The following is a 10,243-nucleotide window of genomic DNA, read 5'->3' as shown; positions in this document are numbered from 1 at the left end:
TATGACTTTGTCTACAGATATGCTAATAACCGGTTGGGCTCAGGCTCCAGCCTGCTGGCTGTGAAGCCGAGGCTGTATCACACATAAGAGAACTGCCTGACGTAGCTCAGTTAACACCCCCAGAAACATTTCTCAGTGTACAAGGCTGCCAGGACATGCGAGGGTGAGGTTTCACCCTGCTGCACAGAAGGCAGGATTAATATGTTCCATTCTGAAATACACATTTTCCTGTTTACTGCCAGAGTGCCAGTTCTAAATTCCCAGCAGAGGGAAAAGAGGATTTTAGATCAGGCGGCTCCATTGATGCAAACCTATTTTATTTCCTCCAAACCAGCTTTTTATCCCCAGAGTGATGTTTGCTGGTATTTTAAAATTGTCTGTAGGCCTGCTGGAGCCAACTTCTCACATCTCTAGAAATCCATCATGAACAGCATTTTCTTGGTTTCCTCTGCTTGAATGCCTTCCAAGTTTGTAGTGGGTGAAAGGACAGGTTTTCTGTTCCTGTGAAGATCTGAAACACTGATTTTCTGGTCAAATGGCAGAGATGATACTATTTTGGCAGAGACAGATTTCCAAATCATCTGCAAGCTGCTCTCTCGCCAGGGAGATGGGAGTCATTTCAGGAGTTTCCAACACAGAAAACAAATTCACTCAGGGTTGTGCACGTGTACCTGGCCGTGCTGGGCGAGAAGGGATTTGCTCCGATGTAGCATCCCGAGCTGCAGCAGTCCCCTGTTAGGGAGGATGAGGATGAGGAAGATGAGGATGAGGATGATCTCTCAGGGTTACGGAAGAGCTGAGTTCCACTTCACAGGTGTGGTCCCCAGCTCTGTGTGGGCAGGGGGAGCCCGTGGCCAGCCCCCACAGATGGGTTTGTGGGCATGGCATGGAGGCACAGGGGCTCATGGAGCTGCCCCCCTCACCACTCGGATGGGCAGGGGAAACCCACTCCACCCAGACTCGGTTCAGGCCCAAGCAAGACTGCTGTGAACTCATTAAAATGAACCCCTCAGCAGCCTCGTCATCTTTTACCACACAGCGTAAAAATGCAACACATCCACATATAGCAAAGGGCCTTTCCTCGTGGCAGCAACACAGCAGGGTTAAAAAAATTCATCCCAAACAGATGTGGTGTGTTTGGTATAGTAGGGAAGTGTGGCTGTGACAATATTGCATGTCATCTCACATGGCAAACTTGTGAAAAGTAGGCAAGTAGGCTGGAAAGCAACCTGGCAGGCACTTCTGATGCTGGAGCTGCTGTGAGAAGTGTTCAAATAGGATAACTCAGGTTCTGGGAATGACACTGCAGGTCAGAGCACCCAGGCACAGCTGTCTCAAGCCTGGCCATGAGCAATGGACATGTCATTAATGGATGGATGTTGTGTCACTGGGGTTGTGCTTCTAACAACCCTGTCTCCTATATGGGACTGTAGGCTTCCAGCTCAGGTGTTGTGAATCACTGCCTGGGGGAGATAATGTCTCCACTGACTCTGCTGGGGGGGAGACGCCTCGGCACCTGGCTGGAAGGCATGGTGGTGGGATTATTCCAAACATGGCATCAGCTAAACTCAGTCTGTTCTCTTCTGGATGTGCAAATGAACTAATTTAATGAATTTCTGAAAACTCTGTCTTTTTCTTTTACCTTTTAGACTTACAAAGCTAAGCACAGGTTTCTTTAGAAAGGCACTTGTTACTTGTGGTAACATAAACCAGAACCAGACCTGGACATCTTCCTTTACTTTTCCAGGTGCTACCATTAGGCACCTCTTGATGTGTGCTCACCAACTTTGCTCCCAGAGATCAAACTTGCTGCCTCTATTTGTAATGAATAACAGCATATTGTTGAGCAGCTCAGTGGCCACCAATGCCTTTACTCTCAGAGTATGGTACTACTCGTGAGGAACCGGCAGGCCCTGGCCCTGGATTTGTATCAGATGATTGTGTTTCCTAGGTCACATTACTCGTGCAGGGACAACAGTGTTTGGGTCTGAGAGGAGATGTCTCTAGAAAAGCCTGCTCTGAGAAATTAGACTGGATCGAGAGGACCCCAGATGCATCAGAAGAGAGGATGTGAGGTTTCCCAGACTCTGCTTGGATTTAAATCAGACTCTATGGTGATTTGCATTAGAAAGGATTTTGTTAATTTGATGAGTGAATCAAATAGAAGCAGATAATCCCTCTGCTGTCAGCAAATGATCCTAAGGTTCAATGGGTGATACATATTAGCCTTTTTCTGTGATGAAATATCACAGAATTATCTCTTTAAGATGCATTTCAGTGCATTTGGATATCTTATATGTCTTTAGAATATTTTGCAATATTATAACTCTGTCTCCCAAGCATATGTGACAGGCGGTATCTTATTTGTGTTATATCGGTATCCACAGGACTCAGCTGAGTTTGGGACTGCTTTGCCAAGTACTACAAAAACAAATCCTGGCTTTGAAGACCATTTCCAGGGACAAGCAACAGAAAGGAAAACAACCCCAAAAGTGGTGAGTAACTTGCTGAAGTTCGTCGGTCAATCACTGACGCTGTCAAGAGTACGAGACAGATGTTCTTGAGCCCGAGCCATTAGTGCACTCTACCTGCCTAGGGAAGGTTCCTCGGTGTTTGTGGTTCTAGGACACGCCATGGTCTAATATTTCTGCAGAAACATTCAGAGCTTCTGGCTGAGCGTAAGAGGTTTTGTGTTCCAGGAGAGTCATGGAAAAAGGAGTGTAGCTCCTAGATGAGTGCTTTTCTTAAAGACAGGATCTCAAGGGCCAAAATTGGGGGGTTTTTGCCTTTTGTATAAATATATTATGTAAAATATGTACTTTAAAACAATAGCTACAAATGCCCTATGTTGCCTGGAGCCAGTTTTCTATTGTCTGAGTGACCTCTCATCTGAAGCATGGACTAAAGCCAGGAGAAGGCTGAAGTGTGTGTGGCACATAGAGATGGGAATGAGGGCTGGCAAGTGCCATTGTTCTTCTCTTTGCCTCCCAGTGAACGGCGTTTAATTCTGGCTTTGGTTGTCAGAAGAGATTAGATATCTAAATTCTCATAGCAATAAGCGGTCTGTCTGATCACTTAAGTGCAGAAAACGTGTTTCACAGAAGAAACTGTCAGCTGTATGATTAAGCCATTTGTGTATTACCACAGCGGCATAACACATGTTTACGGAAAGTCAGTGTTTGAAAAAAACACTCGAACAATAAAAAAATAATTAAATTAACAAGAGTCCTGGGGACAAAAGATTAATTTTCCCAGCAGGCTGCCAGCAGGGATGAAGGCTGGGTTATCAGCTCTACGTAAGAGAGGTCTTTCTAGCAGAGCAGCAACACTCAGAGCTGTCCTGAGGAAGGTCCTCTCCAGGAGAATGGCACCACATGTAAATGTTGCTCAAAGATAAATGAAAACTAAAATGGGAATGATGGGAGGAAACCAAAGAGAAAAACAGTATTGCAAAAAGGGCAGAAAAGGAATGAGCTATTATTTTAAGTGCTTACCAGTGGAGGACACTTCCGTTAGCTTGTGGCAGAACAAAAGCACATTGCAAAGAAAGTCAGAAAAGTGCTGCTGTTCAAAACACTTTACAGTCACCTCTGAAATCACATATGTACGTAGCCTCCAGAGGCTTGAGCAGAGGGATATGAAAATGTCTGCTGTGTTTTTTCTCCCAGAGACAAGAGGAGTATATTTTCCTTATAAAAATAAGGAATGATTAAATAAATTTCTCAGGAGCAGTGTGGCCCCAGATGTGCTGCCCTGGGCCATTCCCATGGCCAGTGGGGCAGGCTGGTGTCCCTGCAGGCTGGGCAGCAGCCACCAGCCCCAAAGGGGAACTCAACAATTTGTGTCTCCTCTCCATCACAATTACCTGCACTCATTGCTTGTAGGGGGTTTAAAGCACACGTGTGTCACTCCTGTTCTCCAAAAATGCCACGGGAGGGGGCAGAAAGAAGACAGGCTCCTTTCCTGCCTGCAGCCCTTTTCCGAGACCCATGAGAGAGAGGATGGAGCTACTCCTGCAAGGCATCCAGCACCACAAGGCACCCCTGTGCTGGCCTGGTGCAGGGGTGCCAGGCTGTGGAGCCCCAGCCTGCAGGCAGGCCATCTCCCACCTTGGGCCAACACCCATTTTCCCATCCTAATCCCGGCTCCTTGCAGTGGATATCCAGGTCTGGGACTGAGAGGTCGCTTCATCCCTCCCTTGCCTTTGCCTACACATGGCAAAGGGTCCAGCTCTCCTGTGCGCTGCACAGGGACTAGTGCAATGGGACGTAGCCTCAGCTGGCTGCTCTGCTCTATGGCGAGGAAGACAATTAATAATATGAGCAAAGAAGGGAGGGTTTGCCCAAAAGGAGGAAGCCAGCGTGAGCAGGACTTGGTAAGCAACATCACAGAGACTTGTTTCTGCAAACAGTAAGTTATAGGCTAGCACAGATCTGTGTTTGACATAGATTTTATTGTGTTTTTGGAGAAAATTGTGTACAGTCAATCAGGTTACTCCAGCAGCAGGTAGTATGTTCAGTATGTGCAGTCTGGTCTTTTTCTTTACAGCTATTCAGCATAATTCTTAGCAGGATTTTAAAGGGTAACTAAAACGGTTGATCAGCATCTGTGGGGATGTCTCTTCCTATTGGGGTTAATGACATTTTTGGGAAAATTACTAACTATATTCTGAAATTAAGAAGAGAGATCTTGTTTTTTTATGAAAATTCAATAATAACTCTGTATCATTTCCTAATATGCGTATCTGAAAACGTTGTCTGTAGACAAAATGTACTGCCACTGTTGGAGAACACTTTCTTCAACACAGACCTTTTTATTTGTTGTATTTTTTGTCATACATCACCATCTCAAATCTTTTTATGAATAACAGTTCAGTGGTATTGAGTGGACAAGTTTTTATTCTGAAAAGAGCTCTGGATTTGAGAAAATCCAGAGAAAAAAGAGGAAAAAAATCCTAATCAAGCTGCAATTGCTTTAACAAAGTAAATTTAAAAAAACTCCTGATGGCTGAAGGCTAATCATCTGATGGTGAGGAGAGGAAGGAACACAGACATGGGGCTTGTGATTGCCAACTTCAGATACTTCCATCTCTGCGTACTTCACATTGCCTCTGTGCCATGGCACACTGCTTCCAGCCTTGTGCTGGCACATGGATCTCGGAGCTAAGATGGCTTTTAGATTAAAAATAATGGGCTAAGTTATTTTCTGGGCAAAAAGACCCCTACTCCCATTTAAAGTGCAGCAACACCTAGGGCAGTGCTGATGGAGCAAGTGCATGTGTGTTATGGTATGAAGGCAGGAAGAACCAGCTGCAGAAGTGCTATAAATTGGAGTGGCTGCTGAAGACTTTCTCTGAAGTCATGGGCTTACTTTCTACTTTTCTGCACCAGATTTTAGACCATGTTTTTTCTCTGATGTCAGTATAGTTATATATCCATTTTCCATAGGCAGAACTCCACTGACAAGCAAAGTTGTCTGGGGAGTCCCTTTGCCCACAACTATCTGCAATTTTCCTTGTAATTAAAAACAAGAACTTCAGTTCCAAATTACCTTCTTGTCTGTTACAACCCCAGGTTATCATTTGTACAATTAATTACAGTCAAACCTAACATTAAAACTAGGAATTAAAAAAAGCCCTATAAAAACAGAACAAAAAGTCCATATTTCAATCATTAAAAAACAAAAGGAATCAAGGCTTTCCTTGATTTTGGGTAGTCCGTAAATGTCTTGAGATAGTACCTGCAAGAAAATAAGCAAGAGAGTGAACCGTAGGCAGGCTCTGCATGGAAAGAAACTGCACAGTTTCAATACAGCTCAGCTAAGGAACCTTAAAACTCCTCCAAACTGCCTTGCTTTGTAACTTTTGTGTGCTACTCTGCAAAAGAGCATTACAAAACTATTTATACCAGGTTATTTCATTAAGTGACAGCTGATAATACTGTTAAGGTTCTAACTGACTTAAAGTAGAAACATCAGGAATTCAGAGCAGGGGACTATATCTACTCCAAAGAACTCAGGGGTTGCAAGGGAAGCCTTCAGAAAGGTTCACATTTGCAAGGTTCAGTAAAAGAGGCTTTAACATGGTGGAAGCAGCTGGATTAAATGGCTATCTGGCCCACTTGACTCAACAGGGGCTCCAGCCAGTTGCCTTACTTTCACCCAGCGACAAATAAGCCAATACACTTCTTGTAGATAGAATTAAATTTCTATTTTATCTTGAATCCTGGCCTTAATCCTCTGCCCCTCCCTGGCATTTTGCAAACTGCACTCCAAGAGCAAGCAAGAGCATATGGCAAGAAACAGTTTGATACCTGTGATGGTGATAAGCACGTGGCCCGATGCAGCAAAGAGTAAAAAAAGCAAAGGCGAAGGCTGGTAGGGACCAGGTTGCTATGGCAAAACCAAACCATTCCACAATTTCTCCAAAGTAGTTGGCTCCGGAAACGTAAGTGAACAGTCCCCCTGCATCAACAGACAAAATATGTAATTTTTGCAGTCATATCATGCACATGGAAAGCTCTTTCCCATGTAGTCAGCAGCAGAATACGCTGTCTTTCTTATTTGGAGACCGTAATAGCAACCTAAACCCATTGCCCTGAAGCCAGTAGAGCCGTGCCAAGCTACAAGGAGGATCTTGTACAAGAGTCAAAGGTGATTCTAAGCCAGAGGCTTCCAGCACTTTCACAATCATTTATTTTCATTTGGAAAAGGACTTAAGAATGCCCCTTATTAGATATCAATTAGAATTCTTAGCATTAATCAATTCTCTTCAGGCCCTAGAAAATATTACATGCAACCCCACTACCTTTGGGGAATGCAAAATCTGGATCTCAGTTTTGCATCTCAGCTAATCACAACATCTACAAGAGGCAGGTAAGTATTGGAGGTGAGAAACTCTGGGGGGGGAGATATTACCATCCATAACAAAACAGCAGAAGGGTCACCACCAAAACCAGAAAACTCCTGGCTGCCCGTACATGTTGCTCTACAGAGCTAGACATTTCCTGGTTCACCTCTCTGGCCCATGGCCACTCTTCCTCACCAAGCCCCACCTTGAAGGAGATGGAAAGGAAATTCTGCACCTTGCTTCCTTGGTGTTATTTTTTGTCCTAAAGTTTACACTTTGAATCTCCCTTTTGCAGTGTGAGAAGTCCACTACAACTTCTTCCTGGGCATGGGGAAGAATATTTCCATCTTTGCAGCTGCCATTTGCAAGGCTAAAATCCTCTTCGTATGTCCCACTTTAATCTTCTGTAAATAACCCAGCCTGTTTCCTAAAGCCTCTCCTCACAGCTCATGTTTTCTAGATACTCTTGGTGATTCTTGTGGGCTGTCTGCAGCCGGGAACCTGAGCCGAGTGCCTGTGTGATACTCGCATTTCTGCTGTTGCTGTTGCTTTGCTGGGAACTCAGTCAGAAAGCATTATCTGTCCTGCTGCCCTACTTTCTCCAAGGGGGTGGGAGATAAGAATATACCTTGAGGAATCTTGTAAGTGACTTCCCCGGGTTTCCTCAGCTGGCGCAGCAGGAGATCACTGTGAATGTTGATTCCCATTCCCAGCAGAAATAAGAGGAGGCCTAAGAAACAAACAAGAAATGGATTAGAAGGACATCTCTGCCTGGCTGTCCCCACTCAAGCACATATGTGAGGTTTATTTTTGGAGCAGGCAGGCAGGAGACCTAACAGGAGGTGGGTAGATTCTTTTTTAAGTCAAAAGATGCGCTGCTAGTGAGAAGGCTACTGAAGAGGAGCAGCATAGGTGATGTGTGACAAATAGCCCTATATCTGTGTGTCAGCTGTGGATCACAGTCCTCTGGGATCACCCGCATTGGATAGCTTCAGTATGGAGAGAAGCTCTGGACAGAACTCTGACCATCCTGAGCACTCAGTTTTGTTGGTGAGACCAGAGCACTTTCCACTGGGGTGAGAAAAAGCTGAGCTACGCAGCTGGCCATAGTCACCATTTATTGAACATCAAGGAGGGGACAAATTGCCCAACAGCCACTGCTGGCTGATGGCAGCCAGGCACGGCTGTGAACATCACTGCAGGGTAACCACTGAGCTGTAGGCAAGTACCATCATTCTTATTTTACAGCTGGGGAAAGAGGAGCACAGAGAACCCAAACTAATCCAGCACATCACAGGGACCAGGAAGGGAACCTACATCTCAGCACAGCCCAGTCCCCTGCCAGCAAGGCAGCTCGGACAAAGCTATGGGCATGCACTTGAAGCAGTTACTCACTGAAGGATGCTGACAGCTTCTGGCCAAAATGATTCATTGACCAGACTCCATTTAGCTGAAAAACTAGAGGCATTTGACTGAGAAACCCTGCAGGTGACATGCCCTACGTTTCTTGCTGCATTAGGCACTGAGAAAACCACCTCTGACAATGATGGGGAGGCAAGGAAAGAAATAGAGGTGGTGTGTGCTAAGAAGTATAGAAAAAAGGCTAAGTGCTGATAAAACCTCAACACTTCTAGTAGCAACAGCAAGTGGGTAAGAGTCTGTAGAGGAAGAATATACTGGGTTTTATTTAATGTTTCAAGTACTGCTAATGCAAATTACGTGATGTGGTGTTTTCTTTGACAGGTATGGGAGATCTTACTAAACAACATCCAGGATTTTCAACAATAGCAACAATCACGCTGACTGAAAAGACCGAATTTGCATCCACAGCCTGAAACAGGTACTTGGTTATTTTGTATTTGTCATATCCAAAATATTTCCTTAGAGCTCCAAGTTAATCTTCATTTCTATGTGCGCATTTAAAAAACATCCTTGTGTAGCACCAAATGTGTGCAATGCCACCTAGCTGCTCTTGCTCAGTTATTCTCCCAGGGATTTTACAGGGTGAAATTTAGCTAGGCTATTAAGTTACAGAATATAAAAGAACCATATTAACGTACAACTAGACTGTGTGTGATCTCTAATCTTCCCACGTGCCTTACACGAGAAAAAAGAGCCCTTTGTCTCTAAAGCCTCATTTATGCTGAGGTTTTGCCCTTCTTTTCTCTCTCTGCTGGAATAGCTGCATCAAGTGCAAAGCTCCCTGGTGGGGAAGAGAAAGCCACAGCTTGTGCCTGCACGTGGCCACTGCTGGGTGGACATCGCTGGCTGAACAAGGGCACAGCCCCATTCAGCGAAGGTCTGAGATTGCATCTCCACAGCCTGTAGCAGCGGGACGCTCTGGAGTGGTGTCAGTAAAACAAGGCTGGTGATTTGAGACCAACACATAACATCATACGCCTTCAGAGGTGGCTGCCTAGCTAAAAAAAAAATAATTTTTTTTAAAGTCACTGCACATTTATTTGTTTTATCTGGGCCAGCAGGCAGGTTTTGTGCTGATTTCCATCACAACTGAATTGACTCACATGTTCAGTGAAGATTAGAACATAATTCAAAATGCTTACAAATTGCTTGGAGATTAGATCTTGGGAATCCTGTGGCTATAATTACCTGATGTAAATCTGATGTCGGTGCACCAGTCGTTCGGATATTCAGCGCAGTAAATCAGGTAGTATCCCTGGAGGAAGCCATTATAGATACAGAATAATGTGCCAAAGAAAAGCAATTGTAGTGGGAAAGGTCTGCCTCTAGTGAAGAAGGGGTAAATAAATGTCCTAAGGTGGATAAGAAAACAAAGTCAGCACATTACTCATGATAACATTGTATTTGCAATTTCTCTGCTGTAGGGAAAAAAAAAAACACTTTAACAAAGCATAAAATATAAAAAAGGTCAATAAAGATTAAAAAAAATGGAAAACAACTGTAACAAAATAAGATCAGCAGCTAATGGGGACAAGAAATACTGGAGGTACCCACATTTTTCTGGTCCTTCTGGACTGAACACAAGGAAGTTAGAAATCTCATCCAGAGTCACTGCCACCTTGGGAATATCTCTCTGCCATCCCTCTCCCTTGTTGGTAAAATGAGGAACTCGTGCCCACAAACAGCATTTTCATTTTCAGACCCTGGCTGCCCTTTTCTGTAATGCTGCAGGGAGCCAAGCAAAGGGTGCTGTGGAGGCACGCTGGAGCGCTGGTGTTTAAACCAAAGTACTGCGGGGCAGCACCAGTTGCAATATTGATGCCCCAAAGGAGCACTGCTGTGCTACAAGCACTGAGGAGGAGCTTTGCTGTGAACAAGACATTTCTGATCCTGCTACAAGGACGGATCCCTGAGGGCTTTAGCCCATGGTGGCAGATGGAGTTGAAAGCAGTGTCGAGACCCCTCTGGCTCTCT

The 10,243-nt window shown here is 44.6% G+C and overlaps 1 protein-coding gene across 1 annotated transcript; it reads right to left on the bottom strand.

The window, feature by feature from the left end:
• Nucleotides 1-5,672: 5,672 nt before the first annotated feature.
• SRD5A2 (steroid-5-alpha-reductase, alpha polypeptide 2 (3-oxo-5 alpha-steroid delta 4-dehydrogenase alpha 2)) lies at nucleotides 5,673-9,621 on the bottom strand (the record flags this gene model as incomplete). The annotated part of the gene is made up of 4 exons (XM_010073013.1): nucleotides 5,673-5,739; nucleotides 6,312-6,462; nucleotides 7,476-7,577; nucleotides 9,458-9,621. Coding segments are annotated over 4 exons (484 nt in total), but the record flags the coding sequence as incomplete, so codon positions are not given.
• Nucleotides 9,622-10,243: the final 622 nt, after the last annotated feature.

The sequence above is a fragment of the Pterocles gutturalis genome, unplaced genomic scaffold, assembly GCF_000699245.1.
Source record: "Pterocles gutturalis isolate BGI_N339 unplaced genomic scaffold, ASM69924v1 scaffold48617, whole genome shotgun sequence".
Classification (NCBI taxonomy): Eukaryota; Metazoa; Chordata; class Aves; order Pterocliformes; family Pteroclidae; genus Pterocles; species Pterocles gutturalis.
This window is presented reverse-complemented; position numbering and strand designations above follow the sequence as displayed.